A 13538-nucleotide genomic window follows, 5' to 3' on the forward strand; every position below is an offset into this window, starting at 1 on the left:
CAGCCCCTCGGCCCATCACCCATAAAATGAGCCGGTTCTGACCAGGAGGCGTGTCCTCTGGGATCCTCACCCCCACTAGGCAAGGACCCACACTAGCCGCCCTGGGTGCTCAGGTCCCTGATGAGCCTGGACGAGGTGTGTCCACTGACCACGTCACGGCTTCTTCACTGACCCCCTGGTCTTACCTGGAAGACGGCCACGGACTCACTGTCCTGGCTGGCCCTGCCACACCCTGGGCAACCGACACCTGCCCTGCTCAGCTCATGGCAGCCGTGCCCCCCACCACGGGCTCCCCACGTGCGCTGGGCTTGCTCCAAACGGCTGAGCCTTCCAGAACTTGCAGAAACCTGACACCTTCCCACCAACAGACATCCCTGGTAGGGCCCACAACAAGAGCATCGCACAGTTAGTTGCAGGAACGGCCACTATTTATTGAGCGCGGGACAAGGGTTCCTGGACCACGGAAAGCCAAAGCAAAGCTGTGCCCTAGCCAAGGACATGCCCCGCCCGCTCAGGGAGCACACTCCATCTGCAGAGGCTGCTGCCATTGCACAGAAACAAGCCCAGACCTGCGGCCCTTTCCGCCCAGCTGTACCTGCAGACCTGCTGCCCTGGCTGGCTGCTGGCTGACCCCCTCCCCACCGCCCACCCAGGAGCCTCTTGGTGCATAACAAATTGCCCTGAAGCTTAGCAGCTTAAAACAACACACACTGATTGTCCCACACAGTTTCCCAGGGGCAAGGACCTGGAGCCGCTGAGCGGGGCGGCTCTGCTCGGGGCCTCTTACGAGGATGCAGTCACCTGAAGGCTTGTCTGGGGCTGGGGGACAGGCTCCCGAGACTTCGCCGTATTCCACTGTTCACAGACCAGCCCCCCGCCAAGCGGAAGGGGCCACCCAGGGCGTGAAGAGCAGGAGGGCGTCCTCGGGGCCATCCGGGAGGCCACCATGCCCACCCCCAGGAAGCCTGGTCATCAGAAAAGGGGGCAGGGAGGAGTGCGACTCAGGAAGAGACGTCAGAAGGGCGCGAGGCGACAGCGGCACTTCAGTCGTCTGCACACTCACCCGGGAGGCTGGCTTCTCACAGCCGGCTGACCACAGGCCTGGACGGCGCTGGCGTGGCAGGACCGGGATGAGGGCTGCGCCCCTGCGCCGCGCAGGCGGAGGGTGGCGGTGCTCGGGAAGCAGCACAAATGGGTCTGAAGATCTGAGGATCCAGTGGGTCGGTACCGGGCTCCTGGGCGGGCGGCCCGGCGTGGGGGTGGGCCGACTGCTCCGCCAGGGCCCGCGGGGCTGAGGAAGGGCCGGTCTCCTGGCGGAGGGGGATGGGAGGAGAGGAGGTTCTGAGCAGTTCGCGGAGGGCAGGCGAGAGCCTTGTCAGGCTTGTCAGGGCGGCGAGGGCATCGGCGCGGAGAAAGGGGCCGCGGAACCGGAAACCGCAGACGGCTTCCCGGAAACTGAGGGGCGGCTTCCCGCGATCGCTGCCATCTCGCGGGAGAGGCCGCAGACCCGGCCTCTGCCCTCGCGCACCGTCGTTCCGGGTTTCGCCCCCGAGTCTGAAGTCCACGTCCGCCAGCAGGGCTCGCCTCTCTCCCGGGAGGATGTCGCCGGCCCCTCCGACCCCTGGAGCCTGTCCGGGCCTCCGCCGTCCGCCCCGGCCCCCAGCCCGGTTCTAGCTCACGCTCTCGGACCCCCCACCGCGGCTCCGGTTCTTCCGCAGCTCCCCAGCACCACCACTCCCCAGCCTGCTTCTGCTGCAAGCTCCATCCGCAAGGAGGCAGGAGGTGGCTGATCCAGAGCCAGCCAGCACGTTCCTGAAGTGCTGACAGGTTGGTTTTCACGACTTTCAACGACTTGAAAGCTCGGAACAGCCAGACTCGTCTCTTGGGGGTAATGGCGTTTGCAGGCCCCAAGACCTGCATTCCGGCTCCTGTGCATGGCAGCTCCCTGCCTCTCCACTGCCGTCACTCTGGGGACCCGGAACCCCTGAGCCAGTCTGGTCTCTATGAAGCCTTCTGTGTCCTCCTAGAAACCTCCAGGGCCTGGGGTCATCCCGGGTGGGACAGCATGCAGTTGTTAGAAACTAGGCATCCAGCCAGGGGGTAGCGGGGGCCCCAGACTCGGGCCTGAGCCTCTGGCCCGTCAGCATCCCCCTCTGCCTTCTGCCTTTGGGGCTCCCTGGGTACAGTTACTACCCCCGCCCTGACTCACAGGACTGCTGAGCATGAGATTCTGCGAGATTATACAGCTGCAGCGGTCAGACGATGCTGCCCCAGCTGTTTGGAGGAGTTGGTGCTTCTTTGGTTCCAGGTTCCCTGTGATCTGTTTTTTCCCTTTGTGCAGAGTTCAGTTTAGCCATCCCCTCGGGACATCCCGCCAAGCAGTTCAAAGGGAGTGATGCTTCCAGACCATGAGAAGTCACCGGTGCCTATCTGTGGTCGCTGCATTGATATCTGCAGGGCCCTGGAAGAGTCCCGGGTCCTCTGTGCAAACCCAAGTGGCAAGTTAACGTGGGGCCAGGGCAGCCCCTCCCTTGTTCTGAGCACTCCTTTCCCTCCTGCAGGGACGCCAGCAAGGGCAGCTCGTGGTTTCCACATGGCAGCCAGGGCAGAGGGGTTTGGCCGCTTTTCCCTCTCACCCCCGACGATGGTGAAGAAGCTCTCAGATGGGGAGTCAGGTAACTCTGCAGGTGCTGGCGGTGCGGCCACCCCTCCCCTCCAGCAGGTGAGTCTGCAGCTGGGATGCTGGGAACTGGGCCTGCAGCATTGGCTGCAGCCTCCAAGTAAGCTTGCAGATGGGCCGAATTGCGGATGAGCGTGCAGCTCTCACCTTCATGTCTTCTGCTCCTGGGTTGCTGAAATCACAGGAGTGACTCTGTGACCACCGCTGTCCATTCCTTTCAAACTAAGCCTCCCCCGTGGTGCTAATGGGGGTAAGCGGCAGACACAGTCACATGCCGGCAGGCCACCGAGGCTTGAGGAAGCACGCGGGTCCAGTAGATGCAGGGCTCTACGTACCTTTATGTCACCATTCCCTCATTCAGAAATACTTTGTGCACTGTCTGTCAGGCCCCCGGGGATGGAGCGGTGAATGTGGCTGCTGTGGCCGGGCTCTCAGGGCACTTACGGTCTGGGGGAGGAGTAGGGAGGTGCTCGCAGCCCAGTGGACAAACACTGCTGTGCTGTGGGGGCCACGGCAGGGCACTGTATGGAATGGGTTCTGTCCCCCACCACAGATGTGCTGAAGTCCTGACCCCCAGTCCCTGTGAGTGTGACCTGACTTGGGAACAGTCTGCAGGTGTAACCAAGCAAAGATGGGTGGTCAGGGTGGGCCCTTGAGCGTCATGATTGGTGTTCTTCTGAGAAGAGGAGAAGAGACAGGTTCGCAGAGACACTCGGAGAAGGCCGTGTGGTTGGAGTGATGCTCCTACAGACCGAGAGCTGACAGCAACTTCGGGAGCTATGAGGTAGCCCTGGGACAGGCTCCCCCTAGAGCTTTCAGAGAGAACACTGTCCTGCCCGCACCTTGGTCTTGAACTTCCGGCCTGCAGGCTGTGAGAGAATGCACGTCTGCTCTTCAAAGCCGCCTAGTCTGTGGTGCTTTGTGACTGCACTCACAGGAAAGTAATGTAGGCATCAAACTCAGAGTAACGCATCAAGGAAGTCTTGTTGGGGAGGTGACATTTAAGCTGAGATCCAAAGAACGGCATTGTAATCAGGGCTGCTTTGTTTGTAGGAACAGGGTTCTTCAAACTAACTTAAATAGAAGAGTTGGCGATGAGGGAGGTAGTTTAAAAGGGTACAGGACGTCTCAGGACCTCCGTGTGGAAAGAAGCGGAACTTCCTGAATGGGACGGGGGGTTCTGAGCCAGGGCTGTGGTTTCCATCGGTCGGCACTACATGGTGTCCCCCCCTCCGCTTCTCCCTTCCTCTCCACTGCTGCGCTTCTCTCTGTAATCAGCTTTATTTTTTCCCAGATGGCTTTTCCTCCTTACCCTCATTGCTCTGCCCGACCACCCTGTTTATTGTATTTAGAAGACATGTCACAAACCACAGTTACTGTGTCACCTTGCCTGTGAATTTGTTCTTCATCTGTCTTCCTTGTGAAGTCAGAATTGTGCCCCGCTAAGAATTCAGAGTTCAACCTAAGAACAAGGAGGGCCGACATGATCTGAATTCTGTTTTCTAAAGATCCTGGGCCTCAGGTGGAGACTGAACTGGATGCGGGCAGGACCGAGCGCGAAGCTTGGAGGACGGTAACTGCTCACAATGCGTGGTTACACGGAGACACGGAGGCTGGTGAGGAGACTGCTCCAGTGGTCTGGCCGAGAGATGCTGGTGGCCCAGGCTGTGTTAACAGCACAGAAGGTGGAGAAAGGCAGGCAATTCCTGAGACACTTAAGAAGGAGACTGGAGGAGACTTGGTGCCTGATAACGTGCAGGGAAGGTGGTGGCGGGAGAAGGCAGGCAGACCGCTCCGGGCTGAGGGACGTGGTGGGGTGTTTGAGGAGGGCGCGGTGAGCCTGAGATGCCTGAGGGACACCAGGACGGGATGCTGGAGCGGCCCCAGCGTCAGCGGTTGCAGCCTGGAGCTCTGGAGGCAGCGTTTGCCCAGTGACGCTGCTGTGGAACTCTTGCACCTGCAAAGAGCGGTTGGGCCGTGGAGACGGCTCCCAGGGGGCGTGTGAATAGAGGAAAACAAGAAAATGTCCTGGGCAGAACCCTGGGAGGCATCAAGCTGCAAGGAATGGTTAGAGGAAAGAAACCGGCGGAGGAGACTGGCAGACAGCGGCTAGAGAGGGAGGAAGGAAGCCCCAGGAGAGCTTTCATGGAAAACACACACACAGCGTTCAACAAGGCAGAAATGGCCAGCAGTGTCACACGCTGTCTCGAAGCCAAGAAAGATGAGAAAAGAAACACACCCCACCAGTTTATGGACAAGGAGGTCGTTGGTAATCTCGGCAAAGGTTGCTGCATTATGAGGGGTGAGGGCAAACGCCAGCCTGCAGCGGGGAGCGAGTGGGGGAGCACTGTGTCCGTGCACAACGCTTTCTGGGGAAACTGGGCTAGAGGTGGAAGAAGAGAGGTCTTCTTAGATTGGAGTAGAGGAGAAGGAAGAATTGAGGGAGATTTGTTTGCCCATTTCTGAGAGGGGAATGATGTGGGAACAGGTGGCAGTCGGGACAGAACAGATGAGAGGTTGAGAACACAGGACTGAGGGACAAACAAAGGTGGAAGCCCTGAGAAGGCATGCAGGGCTGGGAGCTGGGACCTGCAGAGGAAGAAGCAGGAAGGAGAGGGCGTGGGGCAGCTCTTCCGGTACGGGCCCCAGCCCCGCACCCGTGGGACAGAGCAAAGGGCCACGGGAGCCCAGAGTGCGGAAAGAGGTGCAGTGCCAGCAGCCCCTAGACCTTCCCCTTTCTCCCCCTCTGACCCTGGTGCACGTCTGCACGTCCTTCAGGGATCTGCTCAAACACCACGTCGTCAGGAAAACCATCCCGAGCCTTCTAAGAGGGACACAGTTCCAGCGACACACTGTCAGCACGCACACTGCTGTTAAACCTGAACTATAGAGAGCTGATCCGTGGAATTCCAACATCATCTATCCACGCAAAGGCAAATTACCACCCCCTCCCAAGGATGCCCATGCACTCGGAACCTTCAAATATGTTACCTTACAAGGCAAAACAGACTTTGTGGACATGATAAAGAAAAGGATCTTGAGATGGAAAGACTGTCCTGGATTATCCAGGTGGGCTCCACGTAATCACAAAGGTCCAAGTGAAAGGGAGGCAGGGGGTCAGAGGCAGAGAAGGTGAAGTGATTCTGGAAGCAGAGTGAGCGAAGGAGGTGAGGAGACGCTGTGCTGTGGCTCCAAAGCGGGAGGAAGGGCCGAGAGCCAAGGAGTGTGGGCAGCCTCTGTTTATCCTAGTTCTGTCAGTTTATCTGCTGAATGTTAGTTTTTATTTGTAGATTATCACTCCCTATCTTTGGTAGTTTCATCTCTTCAATTGCAGTCGATACAGTAAAATCCTCATTCCTTTTTCTTGCTTTATTGCATTGCCCAGGTCCTCCAGTTCTGTACTGAATAATAGTAGTCATCGCTGTCTTGTACTTTAACGTAAGAAGAACATATCTAAACTTAAAAAAATACATTGTTAAGTATATTTGCTGTAGGATTTTAGTAGAGAACCTTTTCAGAGTTAAAAAAGTTCCCCTCTATTTTTAGTCTCTAAGACTTTTTATCATAAAGAGACACGACCTTTTCAAATAATGTTTGTGCATTTGTTGAGACACGTGGTTTTTTGTCTCTCAGTCTGTTATTGTGGTGAGACCCAGGAGCAGGTTTCCTGGTACCAGACCATCCTCACACTCCGGGGACAAGCCTGTCTTGGTCGTGATGTGCTGTTTTACAGATAACTCCGCTAATGTTTTATGAAGACGTGCAGCTACGGCCGTGAGCGACAGTCTGTGATTTTCTCTCGATGTCCCTGAGGTTTTGAAAGCGGGGTTATAGTGCCTCATAGAAGAGTTAGGCAGGGCTCTCTCTTCCTGTTGGGGTTTCTCCTGGGGTGGACTCAAGGGCTGCCTTGGCCTGGTGAGGGGCTGAGGCCGTCTCCCCTGTCCTCGGAGAGTCCTGGTGACGTGTGTTTTGTGGAGACAGCGCTCCACAGGTGGGATCCCCTCTCCCCGACCTGACGGGGGTCTAAGTGTTGCACAGTAAAGACCCGTCTGCCCTCTTACTTGTATGACCAGGGACACATGCTCTAGATCAGGCTTTTGTAAGGTCAGGCTAGCCTGGCGTTAAGGGTTAGGGGCCAGGGGTCAGCACGAGGTCAGTGAGTGGTTAGTTCTTGGCACTTAGGGGTGGCCCTTGAGGAATAGGGTCAATGGTCAAGTATAGTTCATGCCCAGAGGTGGTCCCTGGTTAATCTCTAGGTCAGGTGACACCATAGCTAGGTTCAAGGTCAGCCTGTGACTAAGGTTTGGAGCCAGTTTGGGCCTGGTTTAAGGGTCTGTGTGTGGCCAATGTTGAGGTCAGTCCTGGCTAGAGGTAGGAGTCCATATATGGCTGGACCATGGATTAGACAGCAGCCCGTGTGGGGCGTGAGGCTGGCCTTGGCCCCACGAGCAGCTTTCGCTACCCTGCACGCTGCAGAGAGCCCCAGGCTGGATCCCTTTGGCCAAACAGCCTCTGCTCTGGGCATCTGTGTAGCATGTGCTCCAGCCAGTGCCCCCACCAGATCCTCCTTAGGAACCTGGGCCTCCGCAAACCTTGGCCCTGTCCTCTCCCAGGATCTCCACTCAGCCTGGGGGTGGCCTGTCTCTCTGCCCTCAACATGTCAGGTGGCACTGCTGGGAGATGGCACTGCCCTACTCTCCTAGGCCAGGCCTCCCCAGTCCTCCGCCCCCAGAGAAAGCTAGGGGCTAACGTTGGGAGAGAGGAGTAGACCATGAGAAAGACGTGACCACTTAAGGCAGGCCTGGCGGTGCCCCAGTGTGCTGCCCACGGGCACTGCTATGTGGGGAGAGGTCCTCGTTCGGGTCCCGCTTTCCCACCGTGGAGTGAGCAGTCTTGGGTTAGCCGTGGCTCCTCCCAGCTTCAGCTTCCTTGTTTGTACAGTGGGAATCAGAGCTTCTGTGAGGATGAAATGAGGCAGACTGTGCAAACTCATTGTGAAAACTGTGGAGGCTGTTACAGGGTCGGGGCGCTGCTGGTGATGACGACGATGGGGAGTGCTCGCTGTGGCTCTCTGGGGTCTCCTGGTGGCGCACAGGGCGTGTGCACCTGCAGGTGCAGAGAGAGGAGCACTAGCTTTGCAGGCACGCTCTCAGGTCCAGGCTCAGCCTCTCACCGGACATGTGCCCACGTCCGGTGGACAAGTCATGTTATCTCCCTGAGCCTCACCGTCTGTCAAGGAGGCGCTTGGAACAGGCCAACGTCGTTAGAGCGTTTATTATGTGCTAAGGGCTCTACGTGGAATAACTCGTTTAAACCTTCACAGCCTTGTGCAAATGAGGGTACTGAGGCACAGAAAGGTCAAGTATCCTGTCCAAAGTCACACAGCAAATGTGGAGTCACACTCTGGCCAGAGGGCCCTGCGTCCTCCCTCATAACTGCCGTGCTCCGCCGACCCTCTGGGGCTCACCCGCCTCACGGGGCCGTCGGGCCCGAGTGCTCCAGTGTCTGTGGCGTGTCGTACGCGCTCACCAAACGGCAGTTTTCTTTGTCAGTCGTGTTTAAGCCTAAAGGTCCCAGGAGAAGTGTCTGGGGGACCCAGGGGTTTCTGGAACCGGATCTGTGCCCAAGCCCTCTCTCCTGGAACCAGTAGCGCAGCCACACACATTTGACAGAGCCCTCTCCCGCACAGTTTCCTCAGATACTCACGCCCCGCCGCACCCCGCCAACCTGGGGAAGACGTTACCCACAGGAGCTGGGCTGTGCTGGGACACCAGTAGTTGCCCTAATCTCTGACTCTTCGCAGCTGTGGCTTTCTTCTACATCACAGCAGAGTCCAGTGCAGGTTGGGTGGCTTTGCTCTGCGTCACGACTCCTCCATCCTGGAGCTATGCCTCGTCTGTCCCCTCCAAGGGAGAGAGCAGGGCTGCAGGAACACAGGCGTGTTGTTCAGGCTCAGAGCTGGAGTGGCTTGCCGCACTTCCACCTACATTCCATTGGGAAGAATTCGGTTCCAGGCCCTCGATCTAACAGTAAGGGAGCTGGGAAATGTGGTTCTACTGTGAGCCCAGGAAGAGGATGTGGTCTGGGGGACATGAAGCATTGTCTCAGCCCCATTTTACAGACTTGAAGATGGTGTAATTTACCCCAGGTGGCATGCATGACTCAAGGATCTTTGATGCCATGTTAGGACTCGTGGCTCAGTGCAGAAGGCATGTTTCTGAAGACTTCCCCCCTCCCTCCTCCAGCATCCCAGCATGATAACAGAGCTGATGGCACAGCCCAGTGCTTGCCAGGCACTGCTACCTGCAGGCACTGCTAAGTTTCTAGGTACCTCATTTCCTAGCAACATCACAGACAGCCTTTAAAAGGGGTGGGGAGTGCGCCCAGGCCGAAAGCTCCCAGAAGAGAAGGTTCCCAGGAGAGAGGAGGGGGCTGAGGCTCTGAAGGTGGCAGCGACTGGCCTGTGAGTGGCTGGACCGAGCCTTGCTCCCAGACCTCCCTGACTCCAAGCCCATGCTCCTGACTGCCTGTGCTGAGCTGGAACTTGGCCAGCCTGGGAATCAGACATCTGACCCCCACTCAGGTGGCCTGCCAGAAACCCCTTTGCGTCATTTTGGACTTGCTCAGCATCTGCATTTGGAGAAAATGAAAGCTCCCACCGGGTCTACCTTCTGGGGGCAGCTAAGGATCAAGTAAATGGGGGGGGAAATACATTTAAAAGGTCAAATTGCTGCCTAAGTGGAAGCGATTTTTAAGACCTTCCAAACTCTTTGCTTGTCTCTGCTTCTTCCCTGCTTCCTCACTGCCCCTCAGTGACAGAGGGGGACAAAGTGGTGATTCTCTGAGGGCACAAGCGGGGTCTGTCCCTTGGTGAGGCCTCCCTCCCGGCCTCCTGGGGTTTTTCTAGTTTTCAAGGCTGCCACCAGTTTCCCTCCACAGCAATGGAAATAATTAGCTCCTTTCTTCCTGTTTGGACAGTCATGCCTCATTGGGCTCTTAAATGTGATCTTTGTTCGCAGTGCATTTCGAGCCCCTCACAGGTTCTATTTTTACTCCTCCTGCTAGAGGAGCTCTGGGGTAGGGGCCCAGCACAAATGGCCCTAATTAATTTCCCCCGCCTTTAAATATTTTTTCAAAGTGTGTGTTTGAAAAGGACGTTAAAAAAAGAAAATTCCATGACTCTGGAGGCGGATTCCAGCACACTTCTTACCGCGTTCTGCTTGGAAACCGCCTCCCCTGCCAGCGGTGGCCTGGCTCGCACGCTCTGCTTTGCAGCTGGTAGGGCTGCTCCTCCTCCCGCGAAGGACGGACCGCCTTGCCCATCCATCTCTCAGACAGCCGAGCGCCAGCCTCTCAGCCACAAGCCGCCTTCAGTTTCAGGGTCTGAGGGCCCAGGGAGGAGATGGTCCTGGCTCTGGGCCGGGCAGAGGTGAAGGGGGCCTCCAAGAGCCAGAATCACGAAAGCACAGCACTGAGCCTTTGGAAAAGCCATTAAGGCAGATTCCTTTGCCCTGAATCCCCGTTCCCAGAAGGGCCATGCAGCCAAACCATACACGTTGGTCGTGATTTATGATCAGTCCCGGCTCTGAAATGGCACTCTCATCTGTGTCCTCCCAAGGCCACGGGGAGTCTGAGCACACGGTCCCCGGAGACGGGGCAACCTCTGTGGCCTAGAACACGTGCTTGGAGGGAGGGCTTTATTCTTTAGGAGTGATTCTTGTTTTCACGTTTCTCACTGAAGGTTGTTTTAAAGGAGCAGGTGCCTTTTGAAGACGCAAGAGAAGGTTCTCCCACTCCCAGCTTTCAGCTGCCACGTTAGGCTGCAGTTTCCCGGGATGAATCCTGGACCCAGGAAGGGAGGAGAGGGGCCTCTGACCAGGGGCCGCCTACGGCATTTGAGAGCCTTGTGCCTGAAATCCCAGCATTAGTGCTTCATGCTTTAGGATTTGGGGCTCCATTTCTGGCAAAATGCAAATCCTCTTAACCAGCACAAGAAAGGTGAGGGTGGCAGTGACCTGGGGACACACTCCTCCCTGCCCGCCTCTGTTCCCTCTCTGCCTCTCTCCCCCCACCCCTGTGTTGCCCACCCCTGCCCGACCCCGTTGCTGCTCCCTTCCAGTTTCCTTGGTTTTCCTCTTCTCCCTCCTCCCTCTCTCTTCTCTCCTGCCTTTGGCCTCTCCTCCCCTGCTCCAGGACGCAGCATCCAGCCCTCCCCTGTGGTGACTCAGTCAGCAGCACTGCCGATCTCGCTGCGAGCACTGGGGCCATCTGGGCGTGTGCGTCAGCAGCAACTGGAGAAACACACTTCAGGCTGATCTCCACCCTCGGGCTTCCCGGGGCTCCCTGGCAGCCCCGTGATGACCTTTGCTGCTCCTTTCATTTGTTGGGGGGGGGTTGCTGGCTGCAAGACAGAGAAATCCTCCCTTGATAGCTGTGAACACTGAGAGGCTGAGGGTCTACGCAGACCCAGCACAGGCCAGACGTGCCAGGTCCCTCACTCAGCGCCCTGGGATGACCTCCAGTCTGGCGGGAGCCTGGGCAGGGCCTCTGCTCTCCAGTCACTGATTTGGACGGCACACTTCGGCCGTCTGCCCCAGCTCAAGCCTGCGTACACAGGGGCAAAGGCAGAGCACACACATCCCGAGGAGCCTCTCACATTCTGGGAGCCCCCGACCGGGCTGCCGACCGTGTGCACCGGCCCGCTGCCACAGGACCACTTCTGCTGTGCCTGTGCCACCCCCACCCCGCCCTGGACGAAAGGGTCCCGCAGAGGGCGCCTAGGAGAAGCCAGTGCCGCAGCCTGCAGAGAATGTGGCCCGGACAGACGGGGCCAGGAGATCTGTCTTCAGAAAGTGTGCAAATATACAGATGCGCACATCCGTAAACAAGTGTGGTTGGAGTCCCAGAAGGAGAAAAATGAGGAAATGGGGTAAAAGCCATATTTAAAAAAACAATGACCAAGAATCTTCCAAAGCTGTCAGATGAGTTGATTCCACATTGTTAATTCTATTTTATTTGTTTTTTCTAGCTTCATTGAGATATTTTGACATTATGCCTCAATTTAAGGTGTACAGTGTGTTGATTTGATAAATTTCTATGCTTCAAAAAGATTACCAGCACAGCTGGGCTAACACCTGCATCACACCACATAATCACCATTTCTTTTTTGTGGGGAGAACGTTTGAGATGCATTCTTAGCAACTTGCAAGTACAGAACACAGTGTTGGTAGCTACAGTCACCGTGCTGTCTGAGCCTCAGGTCCTCAGAACCTGTTCAACTTACAGCTGCAAGTTTGCACCTCTGACCACCATCTTCTCTGTTCCACCCCTCAACCCCTATCAACCACTATTCTAGTCTGTTTTTATGAGTTTGGCTTTTTCAGATTCCACGTAGAAGTGATGTAGCGCAGTAGAGACCATTCTGTCTCACTTACTCGACTCGGCGTAGAGCCGTCAGTCCACACGCGCTGCGGCAGGTGGCAGGGGTCCTCCTTGCTCACGGCTGGGTGTCGCTCCATCGTGGGAACGCAGGTCTTTCATTCATACGTCCATTTGGTGGACGCTTACGTTGTTTCCGTATCTTGGCTATGTGAGTAATTGTTTTTTAAGCATAGCTGAGTCACACTGTTGCGTTAGTTTCTGGTGCACAGCACAGTGATTCAGTTATACATGTATATACATATTCTTTCTCGTATTTTTCACTAAAGGTTATTACAAGGTTTTGAACATAGTTCCCTGTGCTGTCCCGTAGGACCTTGTTTGTCTGTTTCATGGATAGTCGTTTGTATCTGCTGATCCCAAACCCCCGATTTATCCCTCCCCCGCTCTCGGCAAGTGGTGTTAATTCTGCTTAAACCCCAGAGACTTGGGCAGTCTGGTGTTAGGGGCTGTGCTCGTCACCGCTCTGCAGCGTGGCCTGTGTGGCCTGTGTCATTGTGGATGTTCGTCCTTTCACTGCTGAGCCTTCCTGGTCGTCTCTGTCCTCCCGTTCCTTGATGAGTCTGGAAGACAGGTTTCTCAATTTCACTCGTCTTTCAAACAACCACCTTCTTTGATTTTCTTTTACTGTTTATATTCTCTTCCATTAGTACCTGCTCTTACAGTCTGTTATTTTCTTCTACTGTTTTCTTTGGGTGTCATTTGTTATTCATTTTCTAATTTCTTGACATGGATACGTACATAAATGGTTTCCAGTTTCCTTCTTTTCTGATGTGGGCATTTAGGGTTCTAAGTTTTCCTCCAGGCACAGCTTCAGCTCCATAAGTTTTGCTGTCATATTTAGCATATCATTCAGCTCAAACTGCTTTCTAATTTCTATTGTGGTTTTTTGATCTCTGTATTATTTGAAGCATAATGATTAATTTTCAAACACGTGGGAATTTTCTAGTTATCTTTTACTTACTGATTTTTAGATTTAGTCCATTACAGTCAAAGAATGTACTTTGAACCGTTTCTACCATTTGAAATTGGTTGAGATTTGCTGTGTGGTCTAGCATGTGGTCAGTGCTGATAAATGTTTCATGTGCACTTGGAATGAACGTGTTTTCTACTGATGTTGCACATGACAAGTAGGTGAAGTTTGTCAGCTGCATTGTTCAGAGCTGTATCCTCACAGATTTTTTCCTGTTGCTTGTTTTATCAGTTACAAAAACATGTGTTAGAGTCTCTCCTTATAATTTTGATTTTGTCCATTTTTCCTGTGAGTTCTGTTAATTTTTGCTTTATATATTTTGAAGCTATGCCATTAGGTTCTTAAGAATTTAGGGCAGGTGTGTTGTCCTGATGGACTGGCACCTTGGTCGTTATGAAATGTCTCTCTTTGACTCTAGAAATGCTTCTTGCCTTATTCTCTGCTTTC

General features: G+C 55.2%; 1 protein-coding gene across 1 annotated transcript; it reads right to left on the reverse strand.

Moving 5' to 3' along the window:
• Positions 1 to 423: 423 nt before the first annotated feature.
• LOC116660153 (translation initiation factor IF-2-like) lies at positions 424 to 1920 on the reverse strand. The gene is made up of 2 exons (XM_032468851.1): positions 1064 to 1920; positions 424 to 965 (listed from the first exon to the last, which is right to left on the reverse strand). Exons 1-2 carry the CDS (start codon positions 1918 to 1920, stop codon positions 860 to 862), a joined length of 963 nt encoding a protein of 320 aa, XP_032324742.1. The 3' UTR covers positions 424 to 859.
• Between the last annotated feature and the right edge of the window lie 11618 nt (positions 1921 to 13538).

This window comes from Camelus ferus, chromosome 27 (assembly GCF_009834535.1).
Source record: "Camelus ferus isolate YT-003-E chromosome 27, BCGSAC_Cfer_1.0, whole genome shotgun sequence".
Taxonomy (NCBI): Eukaryota; Metazoa; Chordata; class Mammalia; order Artiodactyla; family Camelidae; genus Camelus; species Camelus ferus.

Bases quoted from the DNA above. Each gene is read 5' to 3' on its own strand.
- LOC116660153 (XM_032468851.1), bottom strand. From the start codon at position 1,920: ATGCAGGTCTTGGGGCCTGCAAACGCCATTACCCCCAAGAGACGAGTC. The intron at 966-1,063 runs GTGAGTGTGCAG...TCTGATGACCAG, and splicing joins GTGAGAAGCCAGCCTCCCGG to GCTTCCTGGGGGTGGGCATG.